At 40.7% G+C, this 25,981-nt stretch overlaps 1 protein-coding gene across 1 annotated transcript in view; it reads right to left on the bottom strand.

Moving 5' to 3' along the window:
* Positions 1-392: 392 nt before the first annotated feature.
* Positions 393-25,981, bottom strand: part of LOC311237575 (uncharacterized protein) — a 52,730-nt gene continuing 27,141 nt past the window's right edge. Inside the window, exon 3 of the mRNA XM_084325527.1 lies at positions 393-3,718. Within this exon, the coding sequence (XP_084181653.1) occupies positions 2,832-3,718 (887 nt within the window). The 3' untranslated portion in view covers positions 393-2,831. The remainder of the gene's footprint in view (positions 3,719-25,981) is intronic.

Below are 25,981 nucleotides of genomic sequence, written 5' to 3'. Positions count from 1 at the left end.
TTCTCAGCAACTCATCAGGATAAATGACAATGAAGTTTTGAATTATCACATTTTACAGTTCAGTCATTTAGCTGAGGCTTTTATCCAAAGCGACTTACAGATTGTGAACAGCATGTCACCAGGAGGTACATCGGTGGCAGCTAAGGGTCAGTGGCCTTGTTCATCAAATAATATCAATTATTTGTTCCATCATCAGAAAGTAAACAATTTTTTTTTAGATTTTAATTGATTGAATTGAAAGTAGATTCCAACCCTATAACTGTTTTGATAGGTTCATCAATGCTACAGCCATTACTCGTCAATATACACAATAACGACAAAATAGTTAGTAACAAGCAGTTAGATGGTAGAAACACCACTAAAGATGATAAATTCATATAAATAAACATCCATTCAGATTCAGACAACTTTATTGATCCCGCGTGGGGCAATTCATATTTGTAGCTTCACGAGTAACAAAAACAACAAACAAAAACAAAACATCTCAATGACAGCACGGCAACAACAACATTCCATGCAATGCACAATCCAGTAACAGTAAAAACAGACAACTAAGTGTAAAAGGCTACTTAAAGTGACTACTGTCTTTAATAGAATACCAATGAAGACAATACATGGAACATTACTCTAAAATAAACACTTCTTAGGAATGTTGACAATATGTGTGACATTAGTTCAATACATCACTAGTGTCCACATAAAAATCTAGAAGTCAACACCAGAAGCAGTTTCCCCTCCAGTGTGTACACACCACATGTTTGTTAACTAGCTTGGCTTTTGGATGGTGCCCCCATACTGAGGTCAGAAAGTTCCTATGATCCCAGTATTTAAAACACTAGAACAATGTGTGTTAACTCTCATACCAATGACATATTGTCCCAGGAACATCCACACCGTCTGTCTCACTCCTCAGAGCGACAGAAACTCAACGGTTGTCGTCAGTGAAAACCGTGTCTATGCTACTGCTTCTCTCTGAGGCTTCTAGGTCAAAAGCTCAAATATTATTCTTATGATTGTTGATGGACTGATAGCTGTAATGACGTACTGAAGCGTTTAACACTTGGCCACACATTCATTATGAGTAGGGCTGTCACGATTTGTCAACCCAGTCGGCAAGTAAATTTCGTAGATTTGCATATTCATGATCCATGCGTCGTATTGTTAATTGTATGTGCCTTTTGCGGTGGAAATGGCAGACGTTCAAAGTCATAACATGCGCAACGTGTAATCTAACTAATGCAGTGAATCACGTTCAAAATAGAATTAACTTCTCTTCGACCACTAATGGTGATTCTGCCGAGAGCCAGGACTCGACAGTCACATAACTTCCGTGTTTCGCTCCAGCTGGAAGGGAGGGGCTGCTGAGCCTTTACAGTTTAGAAGCAGCTTGGCAGCTTTGGACATTTACAGGGGCCAGTTTCTAATTGCAGCCTCCCGTAGGTGCTCTTTGAGAGCGGTTTTGAAGGTGGGTAGGGATTCACAGTATTTTACGGCTGTGGGTAGGGCGTTCCACATTGATGTGGCATAATTGCGAAACGTGTTTAGTCCCTTGTTTGAGCCGAATCTGTGTTGAACATGATTTGCGGAACTCCCTCTGGTGTTGTGGTATTCACTGACCTTTGGGAAGTATTTCGACATGTACATGGGTACCTTAGTGGTGTAGTGTATCTTGTAGACCAGGCCCATTGCTGTACTCATCTACTCTAAGCCATTCTAGGTTGTCAAAGTGGGCAGAGGTGAGGTGGGTTCTAGGAGTAAGGTCAAGTAGTAGTCTGACCAGTTTGTTTTGTGATGTTTGTAATCTTGTTTTTAGTGCCTTTGAGGTGCTTTGGTACCATGAGGTGCAAGCATAGTCGTAGTACCCTTGAATGAGTGCTCCTGCCAGAGTCTTCAGGGTATTCTTGTTTACCAGAGAGGAGATCCGGTACAAGAATCTAGTTCGTTGGTTGACTTTTTTTTATTACATTGGTTGCCATTTTGTCACAGGAAGGATTTGCCTCTAGGATGGAACCCAGGTATGTAATTTCATCTTTACTTGTGACAATATTGTCACCCTGATAGTTGATAATAAATATTTCACTTCATTAGCAAAAATATTGTAACATCATTAAGCCTGCTATAAGCTATTCTCCCTCTCATGTGTGTGCATACATTTACTATATGCTACTCTTTTTCACATGGATTAGGCTAATTAGCTTTAACAATCCTGATTCCTGAACGCCTATTTTATTCAAAAGGAGGATATTGATTTAAATATGTATATAGCCTATTTATAAAAAAAATACATTTTAATCGTATCTCCTATGCTGGCACAAGCACACAATACATATAATAATTCATGGAAATATACCAAAAAGCTATTTATGGCCGGTAATAATCTCTGGCTGGTAGTTCTTTTAATTTTTTAAAGCTAAAAAGGACGAGGATACTCATTAAACATTTTGAAATATTCAATTAAAATTGATTTTTCTGGTAAATTAATGGTTAATGATGAATCAACTAATAGATAAAATAATCAACTGATTAATCGATAACAAAATAGTCGTTAGTGACAGCCCTAATTATGAGTGGAACTCTTCTAACACTGGCTACAGCTGTAGGGGTTCTCTCCTCTAAGAACATGCAGGTGATTTGACAGGTTTGACATTTCCCTGAATCTTCACTCCCAAGTGAATTTTCTCATGTTTTCTGAAATATGCTAATGTGCTGAATCTCTTATCACACAAACCACACTGATGTGGCTTCTCTCCTGTGTGAATTATCTGGTGTGTTTTCAGATGAGACAGTCGACTAAAGCTCTTCTCACACTGGTCACAAAAGTAGGGCTTCCATCATGTGTGAATTCTCTGGTGTTTTTTCAGATTACTCAGATGAGTAAAGCTCTTCTCACACTGGTCACATGAGTAGGGCTTCTCTCCTGTGTGAATTCTCTGGTGCGATTTCAGACTAGACAAAAGACTAAAGCTCTTCTCACACAGGTCACAGGAGTAGGGCTTCTCTCCTGTGTGAATTCTCTGGTGTATTTGCAGATTACCCAGTCGATTAAAGCTCATCTCACACTGGTCACAGGAGTAGGGCTTCTCTCCTGTGTGAATAATCTGGTGTGTATTCAGATGAGACAGTTGACTAAAGCTCTTCTCACACTGGTCACAAAAGTAGGGCTTCCATCCTGTGTGAATTATCTGGTGTGTTTTCAGATGAGCCAGTCGACTAAAGCTCTTCTCACACTGGTCACAAAAGTAGGGCTTCCATCCTGTGTGAATTCTCTGGTGTCTTTTCAGACTATGTTGCTGAGTAAAGCTCTTCTCACACTGGTCACAGGAGTAGGGCTTCTCACCCGTGTGAATTATCTGGTGTGATTTCAGATGCTGTTGAAGACTAAAGCTCTTCCCACACTGGTCACAGGAGTAGGGCTTTTCTCCTGTGTGAATTCTCTGGTGTGATCTCAGATGATGTTGAAGACTAAAGCTCGCTCCACACTGGTCACAGGAGTGGGGCTTTTCTCCTGTGTGAATTCTCTGGTGTGTTTGCAGATTACTCAATTGACTAAAGCTCTTCCCACACTGGTCACAGGAGTAGGGCTTTTCTCCTGTGTGAATGCGTTGGTGGTTATCGAGGGTCATCTTTGAACTGAAGCTTTTTCCACACTGGTCACAGCAGAGACCTTTTCTTCCATCCAAGCCTCTTGGTTTCTTCCCAGGCCTGACCGGACAGCTCTCTGGATGGAGAAGTGTCAGAGGAAGGAGAGATTTGGTGATTTTATTCAGCTTTAATTTCCATGTAAGAGGTTTATAATGGTACGTAGCTGGGTTTTATAGTTTAACCTCTTAAGCCAGACGGGTCCGGTACCGGTCCCAAAATGACATAATGTCAAAAATCAATCTCTAGACTGTATGACACAATGTTTCGTTTTTTCCCTTCAAATGTATTCAAGAGTAAAGACCATAATCCTGTCAAAACAGCAGTCAGTGTATATTTTCAACAATACGTTTGTTTACCAATAGGGTAAAGTGTTATTAGTGAGATTTTAGTTTATGGAATAGGTTTTATAATTTAGCGAATATCCGCCATTTTGAATGAGCTAAAACTACCTTTCCCAGCCGATTCCAGCTTCCTGCAAGCAAATTACTTATGTAATACTTGTGATTTTTTTTGTATTTCTCTTATTTCCCTGGATTCTCCATCACAAGACTGAACGCTATTGGCATAGTGGAGCGCAGTTAGTGTGTCTACCTTCTGTGAACATTTAGCAACAATCCCCGTTGCCATCCGATCCAAAATGGCGGAGCCATATCCATTATAAGAATGGAACTGTACATACAGTAGATTTCATTCTTGGTTCTTCCTGGACGCCTGGTGATACTAAATCAAAATTTAACTCTGGCATTGGAAAGAGTAGATTTGGCCCGATCCATAGATGTGCAAGTTGGCTATAATAAGGTAATTTATAGGCCTGATATTCTATAATAATATTTCAAATTGCCGTCGACTAAAGACGCACTTCTTCAACCATTATCTGAATTAAAAAAAAAAAAAATCTAACCTTAACTAACCGTACTGTCATGCACTTGTCCTAATAAACTAACCTACACTGTAGCACTCAACACTTTGATGAACATTGTTGCTCAGCTGATAGAGTTGTGCCCTTCCTGATGGCTTGTCGTACAGAACTTGTAAGTCGCTTTGGATAAAAGCGTCAGCTAAATGACTAAATGTAAATGTATAATAATATTTCAAATTGCATGTGTCCGGATGGCAGAATTCAGTACTGTATCTACAAAACCTTCTGTTTAATCATATTCCCTTTATTAATCTCCTTATGATTTTTTGTACACGTGATCTCAAGAAGGTGCTGAACGAGCTCAGTGGCAGTTTTTCATGTCTGGTCATTTTTAGCATAGTGTTATTCACTGTCAAAGACGCAAAGAAAAATCATAATTTATATTCTCCTTTGTTTCATCACAATTTACTGAAGCCTAGTAACAGACACAATATTTCTGACACTGGGAATACATTCCCTGAGATCCATAGATGTCCCTAGAAGAACATGCGAATGGACCTTGTAGAAGTGGAGCAATCTTCCATTTACTTAGGTATGTATTTTCAGAAATAGGGCTTAACAGGTTAAGAACACAGTGCAGTCCAGAGTCGTCTACAGTTCTAGACTTAAACCACTTTGTTTAAAGCACCAGTTAGTCAACAGTTTCTGGAGAAGGAGTGGTTACATCATGGCTATGGTTAAGGTCCGTTTAAATTTAGTCCGGGACTAAAGCCCCTTTAGTCTCAGGTTATGACAGATTTAAGTGTCACCTTATGGATCAAACCTTATATCACACTATGGGTGGGAATCACCAGTCTCATCACAATACGATTCTTTGGACAACGATACGATATTTGCAGATATCACAACGTCTGCCACGATACGATACGATTCGATTTAGGTGCCTGCGATCGATATGAGACGATATTATATGCCCATTTAACACAATCAGTAACATTTAGATCAACTCAAAAAAGGCAACGGAAATATAATTTTATTTTTATTTTTGAGCTGTTCGACATTTAAATGAAAAACAATCTATTGTTTTTAATACAAATACCTCCTGTTCACTGTAAAGTGCCACGTTTTGATATATTGAGCTTTAAACTTTAAGTAAACATTTTTGGAACTCGCAACACACAACCTAAAACCCCTCCTTCTCCCAAACCGTTCCTACAATTGTTTTATGTTGCATGATGATCATGAATACATTTATTATGTATTGTATGTTATATCACGCTATGGGAAATGTCATATATCTGTAACGATATATCTCACTATATAGTATGTTTTCTGTAAATTAGATGAAACATATTTACAAAATGACCACATAATCCATGACTACTTTTTAATAATCCTTGAGTGTAAACTAAATAAAAATTAAAGGCACTTAAGTCTCTTAATATGGCTAGGGCTCAACAGGTCAAGTGTCACCTTATGGATACAATCTTATATCAAGCTATAGGACATTTCATATCTCAGTAACAATATCACGATATAGTACAATTTCTGTAAATTGGATGAAACATGTCTACAAGATAACCACATAATCCATGACTACTTTTTAATAATTCCGAGTGTAAACTAAATAAAAATTAAGGCACTTTGTCTTTTCTCCTTTTATATGGAAGAAACGTATGTCAGAACCTATGCTGAATACCTCTTCACCTACGACTGAACTCCTGTACATGGCACCGACACTAGGGATGCAACTAAAGATTATTTTGTTATTGATTCATCTAAACCAGTGGTTCCCAAAGTCGGGGTCGCGACCCAAAGGTGGGCCGCGAGCAGCCACGGATGGGCCGCGAGATGATTTAAAAAAAATAAAAAATAAATACATTTTTTTTTTTTTTTGTCAGGCCACTGAACTTAGAAGCAGGCCAGGACAGTGTTTCTAGTTGTATTCTAAAATTCTATTCTATAGTATTCTAAAATGTGACTATATGGTTTTATATTAACTTAATAAATAAACAAAAACGAAAAATCTACTTATTTCAACGAACATTTCAAACTAAATAACAGATTATGCACATAAAACGCTGAAAACAACCGAAGCAACAATAGTATTTTAATGAGGCTATTATTATTATCATTATTATTTTGCAACAAGTTAGCCCTCTCATAAATAGCACATATAAATGAATAACTAACTTGAACTAACTTAATAGGATTGAAGTGATATTTGGCTTAAAAAATCGGTCGCATGAAAAAAAAAAAAAAATTAAAAAAAAGCCAGACGATGTGCATTGGGCCGCGGCTCTCTGACGCCTTATTTTCTGGGCCCCGGCCTGAAAAGTTTGGGAACCCCTGATCTAAACTATTGTTTTACCAGAAAAACAACAATCGATTCTATTTGCAATTCAATATTTCAAAATGTTTTACTAGTATCCTTAGGTCACATGGGTAGTTGCCTCTTCGACACCACCTACTGAATACCCAGAGTAGGAGATGAGCCATGAAGTATATGTCTGTAAATGCAGATGCAGCGGATAGTGTGGATTCCTACTAGGGATCGGTACTGAACCCGGTACTTTTAAGGGTTACAGACCGAATTACGTCGGTACTACCGAGTACCAATTCAAGACCAGATGAGGTCAGAGTAGGGCCCTATGGAATCCGCAATTGCGGATTCGCGGAAATAAGATATTAACCTCTTCCACCTGTGCGGTCCGGTACCGGACCGTAGATGACATCACGTCATAAATCAATCTGTCTAGAGACTGTATGACAGTTAGTTCTTTCCCCCAGATGTATCCAACAGTAAACATCCTAACCATGTCACAACAGCAGTCAGTGTATATTTTCAGCAATACGTTTGTTTACCAAAAGGTTAAAGTGTTATTAATGAAATGTGAGTTTAGGAATTGTATTCAATAGATCGCGAATTTCGACCGGAAATAAATCCGAGCGGCCATTTTGCTGTAGTCATTATGATGAAGGAAAGACAGGGCTTTCAATGAGCGTTGAAATTTCGAAAAACTACATCTCCTAGGGTTCTCCAGCTTTCAGGAATCAAATGACTTCCTGATTATTATTTTTTATTTCTCTTATTTCTATGGATTATATACCACAAAACTGAACGTTATTGGCATAGTTTGGAGCGCAGTTGGTGTGTCTACCTTCAGTGAACATTTAGCAACAATCTGCATTGCAAACAGATTCAAAATGGCGGACCTGTCGCAAAAATAAAAAGCCGACTGTATTTACAGTAGATTTCATTCTCCATTGTTCATGCACGCCTGGCGATACTAAATACAAATTGAACTCTGCCATTGGAAAGAGTAGATTTGGCCCGATCCATAGATGTGCAAGTTGGCTATAATAAGGTAATTTATAGGCCTCATATTCTATAATAATATTTCAAACTGCATGGGTCCGGATGGCATAATTCAGTACTGTATCTACAAAACCTTCCGTTTAATCGTCTTCCCTTTATTCATTTCCTTCGAGTTTTTGTACATGCGATCTCAAGAAGGTACTGAACAAGCTCAGTGGCAGTTTTTTATGTCTGGTCATTTTTAGCATGGTGTTATTCACTGTCAAAGATGCAAAGACAAATCATAATTCTCCTTTGTTTCATCACAATTTAAGCAAGCCTAGTAATGTAGACACAATATTTCTGACACTGGGAATACATTCACTGAGGTCCATATATGTCCCTAGATACCAAGAATATGTAAATTGACCTTGTAGAAGTGGAGCAATGTTCCATTTACTTTAGGTATGTTAGGCGGATTTACAGAAAATAGGGCTCCGGGCTTAACCCTTTGGGTGCCGTTAACGTAGAACTATGTTTTTCTCACTATTTCTTTTATTCGATATTGCCATTCATAATTCACACCTTGTGCATGCTGTACTGAATGTGTCTGAGCTGGCAGATGGTCTTATACTATAACGCCTTCGGCCGCTATTGCACTCCATTCGAAACGATGTAGTTTCTTTTCTCTACCGAGCTGCGGTGTGGGGGCGGGTCCTAAACACTCCGGCAAAACATGCGCTTGTAGGGATGGCTTGGGACAACTGGCCCCACCCGCCCATTCATGTGCAATGCCCAATAACGTCTGAGACAGGATCGCTGTGGATAACTGGAATGGCGATCAGATAATTGCATTATTTTGTTTTCATTACATCAGAGACCAGGTAAGGACTCTATATATCCAATCTTGCGCTGATCTGATATTATTTTCTCCCGCGATTGAAGGGCCCATTTCATGTATGCACGAGGAGACATAATAATGATAATCTAGCGATTATTTCAGGAAAATTCGATAATCAACGTGATAAGTGGATTCCACTAAAACGCTATTTTCGCAAATTTTTCCTGAAATTAGTCAGAAGCCTAACCCAAACTATATTCATATTCAAAACGGTATAAAGGGGAAATGTACGGATGAAAAAAGAATCTGTTTTTTGCAAGTTGACCAGAAGCAACTCACTGACAATCTACGGTGTTATTAGATCCATAGCTATTAGGGGTGTAACGGTACACAAAATCCACGGTTCGGTACGTACCTCGGTTTTGACGTCACGGTTCGGTATTTTTTCGGTACAGTGAGGGGGGATAAAAAGAAAATGCTTTTCATTTATCTATTTATTTAACTGTATTAAACAATATAAAACAAATTGGCCATAATTGACTGAGCAAACTAATGCTTACTGCTGTAACCTACTAATAACACTTAAGTAAATCTGAAGATTATTATATAGCAGACAGATGCCTTGGAGTTTAAGTCGTGGACAACTGTAGCGTGTGCTTGTTTATACATAACCCCTTTCATGACTGTGATGCTTGAATACAAGGGCAGGGCTTGCATCACAGCCATGAAAGGGGCTAGTTTATAGAGCTGGTGGTATAACTTGCTGGTTGAAATACGGACGAGGGAATGAATTAATGAAAACTGTATTAACAGATTGCAGAATGGGTACAATACAGTACGGCTCAATACACACAATTGTTAAGGGGATGCAGACCAGAGAAAGACGTTTGTCTTGTTTACATCAGGGTCCCCCATTTTCAATTCATAGTGCTAGGTAGCGGGGCTATATTACTTTTAACATGTGCTTAAACCCAGTGTTCTCGACAACGGAGTACGGTCGGAGATCTGCTGGTATAAAAACACATATGGCGTTTGTTATTGCGTTGGCCCGGTCTGAATTAATAGCGAGATGCTTGAATGCAACGGGGAGCTGGGTTTGCACTAGGATCCGTTTCTTCCTTGTACCAGTGATATTCACATTCGGGTGATGCCGTTTCAAATGAGTGATAAAGTTCGCAATAAAGTTGAACAATGACATGGCTCTGGCTTGTCAGTTAGTATTGACTGGCCATACTAAGGCTAATATGCTATGCTGAATTACAGCTCTCGTTCAGTGTAGCTGCGCGCTGCGTGGAATGAACAAACAACATCCGGTTAGTTGTGCACGTTATATTAGGGCCGGGGGATTTAAGTTCTGCAAAAAGGTTCCATACCGTTGCAATCGCTCGGTGCACAGCGCGTACTGTACCGGAGGACCACATTGAGGCGGTACAGTACGTATCCGTGTACCGTTACACCCCTAATAGCTATAATATAAAATATAGGTTTAGCTCAAGATTCAAGATTCAATCGTTTTATTTCAAACCACAGTGTTAGTTTGGCTACATTTACCATTGTCCGGCAAAACAACATTTGAAAATAAATGAAATGGGAAAAGAGGAACCCCCCCCCCCCCCCCAAAAGTTTAAAAATAAAACAGCCAAAACTATACACTGTTTGAAAAGGAGATGGAAGAAGCAAAGCTTATATGTTTCCATCCCCCATCAATAACTATATACTTCAGCAAGTATGACACGATTACCAATACATATAATACCATACAATTTGCAAATACTTCAACTACACACAACACAATCACACATGCACACACACACACACACACACACACTAGACTATACTCTCATGTCACCCTTCAAATCATTCTCATATAATACGTTGGTCTTCCTCCCTGGTGTATTTTGTGAACACCATCATTTTGAATTTCCTCTTTAATATATTTATGGATTGACTGGATTTAATCTCCTCCTCCAGATTATTCCACAAGGTAACTCCACACAGAGAAATACACATAGCCTTCCTGGTTAGTCTTGAAGATTGCTGTTCCAGTTTGAGTTTCCCTCTAAGGTTATATCTTTGGAGTCCAGCTCTCTCACAGAACAATTTCTGTATCTTGTCAGGAAGGCTGTGGTGAATGACTCTGTACATGAACTGGGCAGTTTTGTAATCCACCAGGTCCATTAATTTCAGAACTGAACGTTTTAAAAACAAAGAATTTGTATGTGCTTTGTAGCTCTCGTTTGTTACAATCCTAATTGCTCTTTTTTGGAGCATAACCAAAGGAAGTAGGTTGGTTTCATAGGTATTTCCCCACACCTCAACACAATAATTCAAATAAGGAAGGACCAAAGCATTATATAAGATAACAGAAGATTGTTGGTTCAGCCAATACCTTGACCTCCACATAATACCCACACTCTTTGAAATCTTTGTTCTTACATGGCTTATGTGAGGCTTCCAACAATTTTTTTCATTTATGATCACTCCTAAAAAAGTGGTTTGCTGTACTCTTTCAATAACGGTATCATCTATCGTAACTTGGATCGGTGTGTCATAATTACGATTTCCAAAAATCATTCGTTTTGTTTTGTTCAAGTTTAGAGACAATCTGTTTTTGTCAAACCACTTTTTTAATTTGACCAATTCAGTCATGGTTTCATTCAGAATCTGTTGTAAACTCTCACCAGAGCAAATCATATTTGTATCATCTGCAAATAGCACAAATTTCATTGTTTCAGATACTTTGCTGATATCATTAATGTACAAAAGAAACAAAACTGGACCCAGAATTGAACCTTGTGGTAAGCCACACCTAATATTCCTGTTTGTTGAGATGGCACTGCCCATTTGTACAAATTGATTCCTGTTACTCAAGTAACTTTTAATCCATTCCAATGCTATACCCCTAATGCCATATCTTTCCATCTTTTTAATTAAAATACTATAGTCAATCGTATCGAAAGCTTTTTGAAGGTCAATAAAAATTCCCAGTACATGGTGTTTTTTGTCAATTGAAGTTGTTATTTCCTCTATTAGCTCAATGAGGGCCATGGTAGTGGATCTATTCCGCCTGAAGCCATATTGGCTATCAATCAGCAATTTGTGTTTCTCAATGAACTCTTCAAGTCTTTTTACATAAATCTTCTCCAGAATCTTAGAAAATTGGGAAAGCAGAGAAACCGGCCTATAATTTGTAAACTGGTGTTTGTCCCCCGTTTTAAATATTGGTAATACTTTTGCAGTTTATCAAACGAGGAAATATTCCCGATTGTAACGACAAATTACAGATATGTGTGAATGGTTCTACAAATCCTTCCGCTACGTTCTTAATCACAGTCATGTCAATATCATTCCAATCCGTTGATGTTTTGTTTTTACAGTTCCTGAGTATGGCCATGATTGCATTTCCATCTGTTGGAGTAAGAAACATGGAGCTTTGATTTCTATGGATTGAGTCTTCTACACCCCCTATCGGACCGCTTTCTGTGATTTTTTCAGCTACACTAGGTCCAACCCCTACAAAGAACTTGTTAAAGCCATCGGCCACTTCCTCCATATTACTAATTTTCCTGCCGTCATCAATGAAGTAATTTGGATACAGTCCACCTTTTGGCCCTTTTCTTATTATGTCATTAAGCACTTTCCAAATACCCTTACTATCATGTTTATTCCTTTCTAGTAAGTTGGCATAAAAAACCTTTTTACAATTCCTCATAATATTGGTTAGTTTGTTTTTATATAGTTTATATTTCAATTCAGACTCATCCGTCCTATTTGTAATAAATTGCTTATACAAAAGGTTTTTCTTTTTACTGGCGTTCATCAGACCCTTGGTTAACCAGGGTTTTGTACAGTAATTTTTCCTGTTACACTTGACTAATGGGCAATGCTTATTATACAGATTCATGAATATATCCAGAAAGGACTCATAAGCAGCATCAGTGTCTTGTTCTAGGTACACAGTTTCCCAATGCTGGGCCATTAACTCATTCTTAAGGGCATTCATTGAACTATCAGTCTTGACCCGTATATATTTGGGTGCAGTGTCTGTTCTATTCTTTTTGTAATTAACTTCATACACCGTAAACACAGGTAAATGGTCCGAAATGTCATTGATTAATAATCCACTAATGGTGTTACCAAAACTGTTACAAAATATGTTATCTATTAGAGTAGCGCTATGGGAAGTTATTCTACTGGGTCTGATAATGTTTGGAAGCAAACTCATACTGAACATTGAATCAATAAATGCTTCTGTTGTTTTATGATGCTTGGCCTTTAATAAATCAATGTTGAAGTCACCACATAAAAATAAGTCCTTTTGACCGTGACTTGAAAATAATGTCTCCATCCACTCGGTAAATTCTCCAGCGTTCGTCCCTGGCTCCCTGTAAATACAACTCACAATAATGTTTTTTCTTTTTTCCATTTGGATTTCAACTGTTACACATTCAAATAGATCGTCCACGGCCCTTGACATATCGTTAACCTTTTTACAGCACAGATTAGTATCAATGTACAATACCACCCCTCCTCTGTCTTTGCTGTTTCTATTTACCCAAAACATTTCATAACCACACAAGTTAAAATCTAAGTAATTGTCAGGCTTCAGCCAAGTCTCAGAAATAGCTATAATACTGAATGGTTTTTCAAATTCCTTTAGATAACTTTTTATGGAATCAAAGTTTCTGGGAAGGCTTCTACTGTTAAAATGAATCAGTGATATGTTGTTTGCCACATTGATCTTACTGTTGAATTTACTGGCGGTGTAATATTGGCATTCGTTATTTGACATTGTAAAAAAATTGTTGTCCGGGTCTATTTCATTGACCTGTGTATGGGATTTATAGTCTGTGTACTCAAAACTGTCAAATTTAGCTTCAAGGCAATCAGAATCAAAATCAATAATGATGGGAGTATCGTTCTCTATGTCATCCCCTTGCGAGGACGGGCAATCACTGTCATCTGCACTGGCCATGATGTAAAACTGAACCAATGCACATGGGGAGAGTAATCAGGGAGCGTCTCTGACTAGTACCGAGACCGAGAGTATAGCCTACACACTTCACACACACAAAACAAAAAGGAAAATAAAAAATAAGACTGCTTGGTTACTAAATGAACCAGCCATGGCTTAGGTGGTCTAAATCTTACCACCACTTCTGCTCAGTCTGAATCGATAAAAGGAAAGGAAATATAGCTAAACGAATGACGCAATATAATGCTCAAATTAGGTTTAATTAAATTAAATCAATTTAAATTAAATCGCCCCTTTATAGGCTGAGCTCATACAGCTTTGAAAGTTCGGGACAAGGACTGTCATTTACAGCTTTGAAGGGAAACTTTAGTAAACACTCACTGAGTCAGGAGGACGAGTACACTTCAGGTCTCTGGTTTAACTTGTTGAATTTAGGGAAGAGTTCGCTGATGTTGGCAGCAAGACGGCCTCTGCCTCCTCGTGAGAGTTGAATTTCTTCCATTTGCCATCCATCTTTACTTCAAGTGTACTGCCGCGCAGGGCGTACTCGAACCCCCTTTCCCGCAGTTTCTTCTTTACGGTGATGAAACTTCGGCGTTTGTCATGCATTGCCTTGCTGTAGTCGGGAAAAATATAGACACGATTTCCCATGTAAAGCAAGTCCTTCTTCTCTCTAGCAAGACTCATGATCCTGGCTCTATCCTGGTACCTGTAGAATTTAATGAGGATGTGCCGATGTCTGGGGTTGGTGTCTCTCTTGCTGTGACTCTGGTCCCTCTGGCTGTCGGATCCCGCGCCGCGTCTGTTCCTTGCGGCCCCGTCGTCGTCATCTTTGGACTCCAGCCGACCAATTCGGTGTGCCGTTGCAATGGCCAGGGGCTCCGGAAAGTAATTTTTCCCCAGAAGCTCGGGAATCAGTAGCGACATAAACTGGGTGACGTCTATACCCTCGCGGCCCTCTGTAATGTTCACAAAGCGCAGATTCAGAGCCCTGCTCCTGTTCTCAGAGTTCTCTCTCTCTGTGAGCAGATAATCCACCTTTTTTTCGAGCTGTTTTATGCGCTTCATTTGATCCTGTGTATTGTCTTCAGTGGCACTGACCCGTGTCTCCAGCTCGGATACGTGATCCCCCAAAGTGTCCAGTTTTGTCTGGATTACATCCAGTTTGTTGTATATGGGGTCCACCTTAGAATCCAATTTGGTGCTGAATCCCTGAATAGCCCTCCACAGTGTCTCCAGGTTGATTTCCACCGGCACTGCCACCTCCATCGGGCTCGTCATGACGCCGATTGATTACAGGTGAGCTCGGTGTGTGTAGGCCGACAGCCGACGCGCCCCTGTCAAAACACTGGCAGATGCAAGAAAAAAACACCGTTTTGCTTCAGACAAGGAAGACTATTGAAGTTCAAATTAATTCAGGATCAAAATTAAAAGAGTGAATGTCAAAGTTTGGCTAAAAGTTCATCATATTCGACTGAGCATTTTCGTGCTGCCTCACACCGCCACCATCCACAGACACAGCTGTCTCCAATCAGTGACCCCCCCTCTACAAACAAGGTGAGCGTTTACATGGGGTTAATGGACGGCAAGGCCAGATGCACTTCCCGGAAGGGGCGTGGCACTGAATGTGTTAAGAGGTTAACACGGAATTCTTCCAGCACACCGACAAGCTGTGTAGCCAGCTACCGTTAGCTTGCCGAGGTTCCAGCACACAGACAAGCTGTGTAGCCAGCAGGCTGAATGCTCCGCGACGCTGGTTGAAGTGGATCTAGGTAGCCAGCAGGCTGAATGCTCCGCGACGCTCCCGGTTGCTAACGCCGGTCCCCGGCTGGTGCTGCTAACGCCGGTCCCCGGCTGGTGCTAACCAGCTAGCCATCGCTCCCGAGAGCTAACGCCGGTCTGTCTGTCGAAGACCGAGGGAACCGCATCAGGCTTCAGCTGATTAGTGGTCTTCTGGACAAACCTTCCACCCCCAACAACATAATCCGAGGCAATGAAGTGTTCTCTGGGGATCTTCATTCCCTGTCCAACAGGCTGATCACGCCGCCTGAGTGCAGCCAGCCTGAGCCAACATGCCAACAACACTGTTTTTTTCACAGGTAGTTTGTGGAAATTAACCAACTTTCCTCTCTCTCACATGGTAAAATTAGTTTGAACAGCCAGGAGCAATACAAACAGAACCACCGCGGTCCCGTTGTTTTGTAGGCAACATTTTATTTACCGACTGACCCATTCACTATAGGCAGCTAACCAGCAGTGTATACACCAAACAAGCCCCATGACGTCAGCAACAAAATGGCCGCGCCCATAATGATAAATGCTTCAAAAATGCACATAACAAATCGTTTTTTCTTAGAAACTGCTTATTTTTATAACGTGATTTTTTCTGTGGCTTATCTAAATACTAATGTGATGATATGAATATGTATTTATCGCACTGCTTCATTTCCACTTTAAGTTAACTTATTCTAGTCTTACCAATAGCAATAGATTTTAGAACACCTAGATTTATCTATAGTGTTGTGAAGGGCCAGATTAAAGCTGAGAATCTACATTTATTGTTTTATATACCTTGTATATTATTTATATATACACGGTATATCCCTTTAAGCCTGCGTTTGAATCATAGTAATTGGGGATGCCCCGATCACGTTTTTTGCCACCGATAACCGATCGTCGTGAGCCATATCGGCCGATACCGATCCGATACCGATCGTTTTTGATTAAAAAGAAATTAAAAATTATTTTATATCATTTTTTTTATATATAAAATATATATTATATAATTAGACTTGTACTTGTATTATCTGCGAGACATCGCCACCACGCAACAAGTCAAAATGCTCGCTATCTGCAAACCGCGCCACTGTCTGTGTCAGCGTTTCCGTTAGGCGGTAATTACCGGTATTTGACCGGCAAAATCTGGTGAAGTCCGACATATCTAATCTCTCCGGTCATAATGTCCGGTGAAAATAATTCCCTCTAAACACAATTAGATTATTTGAATTGTATTAAAATAGGCTAAAATTAAATAGCCTATGCGATGAACGAAACAATCATTACATTTGTCGTTGCTTCACCAAGCAGCCGGTCAATGACATCCTGTGTCAGAGAGCTGGCAGCTGATATATTTACGTGAAGCATGGCTTGGCAGGGTGCAGTACTCAAATTCAGCCATTGGCAATTCAGCTGTTGGGTGGGGGCGCTGCTGACACCGCTGCTCTGCTCTGTCTGCTCCTGCTCCATGCTTCACGTAAATATATCAGCTGCCAGCTCGCTGACACAGGATGTCATTGACCGGCTGCTTGGTGAAGCAACGACAAATGTAATGATTGTTTCGTTCATCGCATAGGCTATTTAATTTTAGCCTATTTTAATACAATTCAAATAATCAAATTGTGCTTAGAGGGAATTATTTTCACCGGACATTATGAGCAGCAGCACCAAGTCGTTGGGAGGTGGAGATATACATCACGGCGCAAACCCACAATAATGTTGCCGTCTCTCTGCCAAATTTCTCAGTTCTTCGCTTGATATAATTAATACAAATGTCCAATATAACGGAATTCGTTAGCTCATAAAAATGTGATTATAACAGACTGCTGTTTATTAAGGTCGGGCAGACTGCCCACCGACACCTCAAGTCGGCAGCAGCACGCAGTCTCGAGGGACTTATTTTATTTGGAATATATTAATGACTGTATATACGCAAAAGTAGTCTAGTTTTAAGTTAAAATATTATAAATGCCTTGATGATGTCATTCTTTATATAGGCCTATCAATTGTTTTTAAGCTCAATAAACTCTGACCGGAATTTATCCCATTTGTCCGGTAGATTGAAATCTACCGGACACTCAGACCTGCAAAAAAAAATTCTAACGGAAACCCTGGTCTGTGTACTCTAGTAGCCTCCAGCTCCAAAAAGGATTCTCCGGCGCTGCAGCTGGGCCCTATTGGTATAACGTTACTACTGTCACATTCAGCAAGCCCTCAGCTCGAATACGCATTCAATCGATGTTATAAGACATTGATATCAGGAGCTATCTGTAGCTACTGCTAGCCGGCTAGATGACGTTAAGACAACTATTTAGTTCAATCGGACATTTCGTTTTGAACTGTGAACTAACGTCAGCTAACGCAAGCTAACGGAGATATCAACATGGACTACTAGACTTCCTGGGGCATTTGTTGATATCCGGAGCTATCAGTAGCTAGCCGGCTAAATACCGTTAGACAATGCCTACTAAAAGTGAATAGTTGACTGGGTAATTTTGTTTAAACAGTAACGATAGCTAGGTAGCTAACGTTAGCTCAGGTCGAATGCACTATCTAGACTCAGCAGAGGAGGTCCGCCTCCTCTGTGTTTACAAACTCTACACGGGTACGGGCGGGGCTAGGGAGGAGGAGCAGTTTGCAGGTCCTGTGCGTCTGAGACAAGCGAGTGAGATATCCACTTGATCAGTTTCCGCGATCGGCGAATATGACTAATTATCGGAATTCCCCGATCGCATATTTATACTGATTATCGGCCGATAACGATCGGTGGCCGATCGATCGGGGCATCCCTAATAGTAATATTCACTTTCCTTATGGATAATGCCCCCCGACGGTGGCGCCAGGCAGTCTCGCACTCAGACAGGTTCAAGGGCGAGTCTGGGCAAGTCAGGACATGCCCTTGGCAGCGCATTGATTCCGGGCAAGTGGTTAGGTTTGGCACTAGAGAGCCACTTAAGTATATATATGGCGGCAGATCATCGTTCATCCACTAATGTAGTGAGAAGCAGTTCGTCTAACAGAGCGTTGAGAACCACGTGTGAAGTGAATAGTAAAAGTGTCAGATTTAATGCAGTAACGTCAAGTTCGACTTAGCTTAATGTGAAGTAAAGAGTCGTTAATTATTGTGTATCGTGCCAACAGCAGTTCGTTCGTGTGCAGCATTACCCAGCAGTTCGTTCGTTTAGCTAGTGGACCTTAGCCAGTGCGCGTGGACTAAATACATTGGTACCAGCACACGAGGAGGCCTAGTCGGAGAACCTACTGGACATGTGCACAGGAGAACCGACGGCGGCGATTGCAGAACCAGTATTGGTTGGATTATATTGATTGTGGAACGTACTACCCTTGGAGAAGAGCATCGTTAATCTCCACTGTCGTTTGGATTTAACCACCTTGAGGATCTACATTCGGGCTGGCCTCATGGACCGAGGCTAGCTGGCTATCATCATTGCTATCGTGCAATTGGATTACAGTTATTGCTTTGATGCTGAGCTTTGGATTACAAGGACTGGATTCTGTACGTGAACCCCCTTCTTCGTCAATTGATCAGACTGAGTATCCGAACATTACTCTCTCCTCCAGAGCTTACATCTCTGGGAGGAACCTCCTTGTCTGCAGCGGTACCAGCGTTTCCCCTTATAATTGCCATCCTACGCCAGGCGGCGTTAGCCTAGTACCCCATCGTAGGAATTATTCTATTCCCATTGACTTATGCTACTGACTGACTTATGCATATTCTTCGCCATACAAGCGCGACCCTAATTCTCATATCTGTACCATTTACTGCATAATAATAAATACCCTCAATGATATTTCTTTGTCCCGTGCCGTGTAGGGATGGGTACCTTTCACATTTGAACCGATACCGGTACCGGTACCTGTGAATCGATACCGGTACCCAACGGTACCTTTTTTTGGTACTTTAGTCTCAAGAAATTTAATTTACCTACCTCAGTCGTAAAAAAAAAATCCAAACTTCAAATAACTACAATTTCGACAGTTTTCGGCTTGTCATTGCTCCGACTGCTTTGTTGTTGAATCAAGTCAAATGCTAGGTAAGCATATATTGTGCGTGTGAACGTTGACATGAAAAGAAAAAAGTATAAAAAAAAAATAAAAAAAAAATCGGTTTCTCACTTGATTCGATACTCTGTAGTACCGACGTGTTTCGGTTCGGTGCCTCAAAAGTACCGAATTCGGTACCCATCCCTAGTGCCGTGTTATTATGAGTGTCTGCCATATTTAGATGTACTGTCTGGCCAGTAATACTAAGTAATAATAATGGATTGGATTTATATAGCGCTCTTCTCTGACCGACTGTTGCTCTGACTCAGAGCGCTTCACAGAGTCCATTATTCTTTCATACACAGTCATACCGGTGGTGGTAAGCTACAATTGCAGCCAGAGCTAGCAGTGGTTTAATCTATCACAATCTTTAATACAGTCAGGGTTTTGTAACCCCTCAGTTACATATAGCAATAGTAATATAACGTTAATGCAACAAAACGAATGCCTTGCTTTGTAAATCATAACATGGTTGCAGTAGCGTATGTCGTTGTGTTGACTGTAACGGACATGACAATAACATCGATTCTAACATTTTCAAATCGATGCAGTTGAATTTTCCCCTTAGGATCGATGCATTGCGATACATTGTTACACCCCTAGGGCTGGGCGATATAACGATAATTATCGCGATATATTTTAATAATCTTATATAAAAAAAATATTGAATTTTTTTTTCTGATCTGCAACAGGTCAGTTTTAAAACCAGAGACAATGGACAGACTTGTCTTTCTTGCCTGCAACTTAAAGTAATGGCATTGCTTGTCCAAATGACAATACTGACCGAATTGAGATATATTTTTCTCTTTTATTTTGTTTGCTTTCTAATTTAAAATACAGTTTGAAACCGTCTGTACACAGTAGGCTATGTGTGCTAGCAGAGCTAGACTCCAGTCACGAGTCACGGTGGTTTGTCCACCAAAAAAGCGCCAAAAGATCGAAAATAAACTAGCAGAGCCAGAACTGTTCAACTCCCCTGGAGCCACAGCCAGCAGAGAAGCTGGTTTACTTTAGCTTTCAAACCAGCTGCAGCCTGAGAACTGGAGTGTGAGGGGATGTAACACTAAAGATGGCGGCAACGACAAAGAATTGCTGCAAAATAAACATACATCTGTTATATATATATATAAAAAATTAAAAAAATTAACATTAGCTTTTTTTATCGTTTTTTTATAGTTATCGATATCGTTATAGCGTTATCATTTTTGGCCATATCGCCCAGACCCTACACAAGTCACTGGCCCACTGTGCGTGTGTGTGTATGCTAACTTGGCTAGCGTTATCAACAGCAGAGGTGGGTGAAAGCGGTGTGACGTAATTGGCAGAATCGACTGTCAATCAATGGTCTACCTGACACGGAAACTCATAAACAACGTTTCTGTACTGGAGGTGTAAAGTATTTCAATAGGCAACCCTGAAAGGATTATTTTTCTAGAAGAGCAACACTAGCCAAAACATAGGCATTGTATGCATAAAAGGGGCAAAAGCTAAAGTTAAGTGACTTACTTTTGTAGCAGTAGTTTGATTTGATAGTTTATTTGATAGGGACAGCACATGTTACTGAACATCAAGTACAAAATACAAAATGTAAACATGCAGGGTTGTAGCAAGAGCTAATTTACACCAGGAGACAGCAAAACTCTTTCAATAAATAAATAGCCTGCTTAGGGTAAAGCATTGTGACAATCAATGATAAAAACAATAAAAACAAGAAACAAGTTACATAAACTAAATCAGATTAAAAATGATCACAGTTCTGGTTTGCCTTAAGATGCAGTTTAAGAGGAGTCTTGAACATGGAGTATGTGGGGCACTCTCTAATCACAACTGGTAGGCTATTCCAGTAGTTACCACCTTTAACAGAGAACAGTTTTAGCAAAGGTAGTATACCGAAAAGGCACCTTACAGTAGGGCTGGGCGATATGACGATATTATATAAATATCGGGTACAGTTCATTAACGATACACTTTTTTAACGTATCGTGGATATCGTGATGTTTTGCCCAAGAGGATTGTGTCGCGTCAATCTGGTCCACCCCGTTCAAACTTTTGAACAACGCCGCTCCCACACACACACTACTGCATCAAAGTTAGTACGTATGATTAACAAAGGCATTCGTTTTGTGGCATCAACATTATATAGTTACACGTTATATAGTTACACATCAGCGTATTTACCCAAACATAGCAACGTCCAATGACGACATAGATAGCAAGCGTTACTGTTCATATCTCAGTCCGTGCCGAGTTGTGCGTGCCCATTCTGCGGTCTGTTAATAAAGTTTTCAATCAGACAGATGTATGGAAAGGCTTTTATTATAACATTTGTTGCAGTAAAATCATTATGCCTCGTTGTCATGCTGCGGTGCGCTAGTAATCACTCGTCGGCTGAGGTGAGCTGTTGTTGTCGTTGAGCTGAGCTCTCGTTAAAATCAAGGAGGGCATTCAGGAAGTAAAAAAAGAATAGCGCTGCTTGCCGATTGGTGCTAAGAACAGCAGGGCGGGTACAAGCGGTGTGACGTAATTGGCAGACTCGACTGTCAATCAAAATTATTGTTGCCGGCTGAATGATTGAACGAATGAACGTTATTAACGATTGCAGAATGGGTACAATACAGTACAGCTCAATACAACAACAGTGGACTGACTGGAGGATGAAGACCAGAAAAAGACTTTCGGCTTTTTTACATAAGGGTCCTCCATTTTCAATTCATCAAAACATTTAGAGACATACAAATATACAGTAGTTTCATAAAAATGCTAAAATCCTATTGATTGATTGATTGATTGATTTAAAACTTTATTAACATATTGCAGAATGGGTACAGTACAGCTCAATACATACAATTGTTAAGGGGATGCAGACCAGCGAAAGACTTTCGTCTTGTTTACATCAGGGTCCCCCATTTTCGATTCATCATATTTCATATCTAAATTATATAATATCTCATTGCTAAATATATGCAATATATAATCTAATAATCCAATAATCTAAATCTAATATATAATATAAAAATGCTAAATGCATGGGTATTTTATTTTGTCTTTAATGTTAGCTTGCAAACTCAAATACTGTCTTGGTAAGCCTCATAATGAATTGTTTGGGGAAAAAAAGAAAAACATCGTGATGCGTATCGTGTATCGCCGAAAGGTCAGAAAATATCGTGATATCATATTTAGGCCATATCGCCCAGCCCTACCTTACAGTCCCCTCTACTGAGGGCCCTGGTGGTAATGCCAGTGTCTCCTTTTTGTTTAATGTCACTGCCTTTTTTATTAGGCCTAGTTGTTGGCTTCAACTTTGCCACAGTAGGCATTAATCACTTAATAGTTCAAATGTCTGTGTCCCATTCCAGTTTGCACACGCAGATACACACACACGCACACAGTGGGCCAGTGACTTTGGTGGTATGTGCTATTGCACAGATGTGTGTCCCGTTCCCATTTGCACATGCACGCACAGTACAAATAAATATTAAAATATTAAAAAAATATATATATTATGAAATATTTTCACTGTGCTCCTAAATATTTTTGTGTGCTCCTAAATTTCTTTGTGTGCTCCTAAATGTTTTCATTCAGTGCTCCTTGGGAAAAAGGTTAGCGTAGAGCCCTGGGGGGGAAGTCGTTTCTGATTAGGGGTGCACCGATATATCGGTCGGGTATCGGTATCGGCCGATAAGTGCCTTGTTGACTGCTATCGGCCTATCGGCCGATAAGCTCAAATGTGCCGATAGCAGTCGCCGATAACTAACCATCCATTTGTGTAGCGTCAAGACAAAAAAAAAAATTCACTCGCGACCTACCTGCACAACGCCCGCCGTCCGCCCCACACACACACAAGCTACTGCATCAAAGTTACTATTTATGATTAACAAGGCATTCGTTTTGTGGCATTAACGTTATATAGTTAGTGTTACACGGACAATAACATCAGCATATTATTATTACCCATAGCAGCAAGGCATTACTCCGAGTCCGTTCATAGCCGGGAGGCAGACGACTAACGTTACTGGTGAAAATGTGATTTACGTTGGAATACTCCTTTGCCAACTTGCTGTACTTTGCTTGCAGGTCTGCACTGCAGCCATTATTACTGGATTAAGAATAGCCCCAACTTTAGCCAACGTAACGTTATGGCTAAACCTTTAACATTAGTTAACCCTAGCTTTCGGTTAGCTGTTCAATGCTAATGTAATAACACAACCAAGCGAATCCATCAGAGCTCCCCATCAACACCGCTCTGTCGGGAGGATGGCATTTAAGAAAGTATCTGCTGTTAAAATGACACAAACATTCGTTTTGTGGCATTAACGTTATTATAGTTAGTTACACGTTCAATTACATCAGCATAGTATTTACCCGAAGATAGCAAGCAAGCCGTGCATAGCTCGGTTACATTCCGTTGCTCATTCCGTACCCAACTACACATTCTGCAATCTGTTAATAAAGTTTTCAACCAGACAAATGTATAGAAAGGCTTTGTTTTATTATAACATTTGTTGCAGTAAAATCATTGTGTCTCGTTTGGCCATCCTGTGGAGCGCGCTGGTCGGCGGGCACTGCCGGGCAGCTAACTTATTAGCTTGTTGTGGTTCTGAGTTTGACTCGCATTCTCACAAGCAGATCAATGGCGGCATGCCCCGAAGTAGAAAAATGAATATTCGCTTGGTGGTAAGCAGGAGGTGGGTGCTAGCGGTGTGGCGTAATTGGCCGAATCGACTGTCAATCAAAATGGTTCCATTGCATTGGTTGAAAGCTCTGGTTGAGAGAATAGTATCCCGCTGCAGGCCGCCAGAATGGTTCCATTGCATTGGTTGAAAGCTCTGGTTGAGAAAATAGTATCCCTCTGCAGGCCGCCAGACGATACTGGGAGAGGGATCAGTGATACCATAAACATATTTCTTGATGTTTCCTTTTTTAAGTAAGTAAAGAGGCCTACAAATACAAACACACATACAAATATACAGTAGTTTCATTAAAAAAATAAAAATAAAAAAAAAAAATATTAAAAAAAAATAAAAATACTTATTTTTTGCCACAATTATCGGTATCGGTATCGGTATCGGCCGATTGTGTTAGTTGAACAATCGGTATCGGTATCGGTGGCCAATTTTCATATCGGTGCACCCCTATTTCTGATTATTGATTACCAATAATGGCATTCGTTATTGCAACATCATACGCTGACGAGAGGCTTGGCTATGAAAGCAAGGCCCAATCGGGCTGTAATTGACGTCAAATCGCTCTTACCTGTGGCCGGTTGGATTCCAAAAAAGATTTCCCAGTTATTGATCGCCATCTGGTAGATCGATATGTCCATTGGCTGATGCTATATTCCTTTACTGCATACTGTACGCATGGTTTGGTGCAGACAGTGGCAATGCTAGCTCACCGGCTAACGACGTCACTGGCGTGCCGGCTGTTGTGGAGGGGGGGGGCAACCGCGGGGGGGCGGGGACGCTCTCTCGTTGTCGGAACACAGTGTGAGAAGAGCATTTATGCGGGTGAACACCAGAAAGGCAGCTGGCCCAGATGGGATAACAGGACGTATACTTAAGTACTGTGCTAACCAGCTATCCCCAGTGTTCACCACCATATTTAATCTATCCCTGGCTGAGTCCGTGGTCCCTGACTGCTTCAAGGTTTCCACTATAATACCGGTACCAAAGAAATCCTCCCCAACAGGTCTCAATGACTACAGACCGGTGGCACTCACCTCTGTGGTCATGAAATGTTTTGAGAGGCTGGTTAAGGATTACATTTGTGCCTCCCTCCCCAGTGATATGGACCCTTTGCAGTTTGCATACAGGCCAAACAGGGCCACTGACGATGCGGTCTCCCAAGTACTGCACAGCACCCTCTCTCACCTAGACTGCCAGAAGGGGGGCTATGTGAGACTGTTGTTCATTGACTACAGCTCAGCGTTCAACACCATAGTCCCCACCAGACTGGTGGACAAGCTGATCGAGCTGGGTCTGAGCTCCGCTCTGAGCGCCTGGATACTGGACTTTGAGTGAAAGGCCCCAGGCGGTCAGGGTGGGGGGTCAGACCTCAAACACCATCACCCTGAGTAACGGGTCCCCCCAGGGCTGTGTTCTGAGCTCCCTGCTGTATTCACTATACACACATGATTGTGTGGCCAAGTTCAGCTCCAACTCCATAGTGAAGTTTGCGGACGACACGTGGTGGTGGGGCTGATCTGACGACGACGAGAAGGCCTACCGGGAGGAGGTTGAGGCACTGGAACGCCTGCTCCTGAACATTGGTAAAACCAAGGAGCTGATCGTGGATTTTAGGAGAACACCGCAGGGGACACACACACCACTGAGGATAAACGGGCCTACCGTGGACAGGGTGAGTAGGGCTGACCTTCGAAGCTTTTTTTGGCAATCGAAGCTTCGGGGCCGAGCTTCGATTTTAATTCGAAGCTTCGAAAAAAAATATTTTCTTTTAATATTTTTTTTTATATATTTTTTTATTTTTACTTTTTTTTTATCTTATGTTGTGAGACTTGTACAGCAC

Source organism: Notolepis coatsorum, assembly GCF_963971535.1.
Source record: "Notolepis coatsorum genome assembly, chromosome: 11".
NCBI lineage: Eukaryota > Metazoa > Chordata > Actinopteri > Aulopiformes > Paralepididae > Notolepis > Notolepis coatsorum.
Note: the sequence above shows the minus strand (reverse complement) of the source record. Positions and strands in the feature narration are given on the sequence as shown.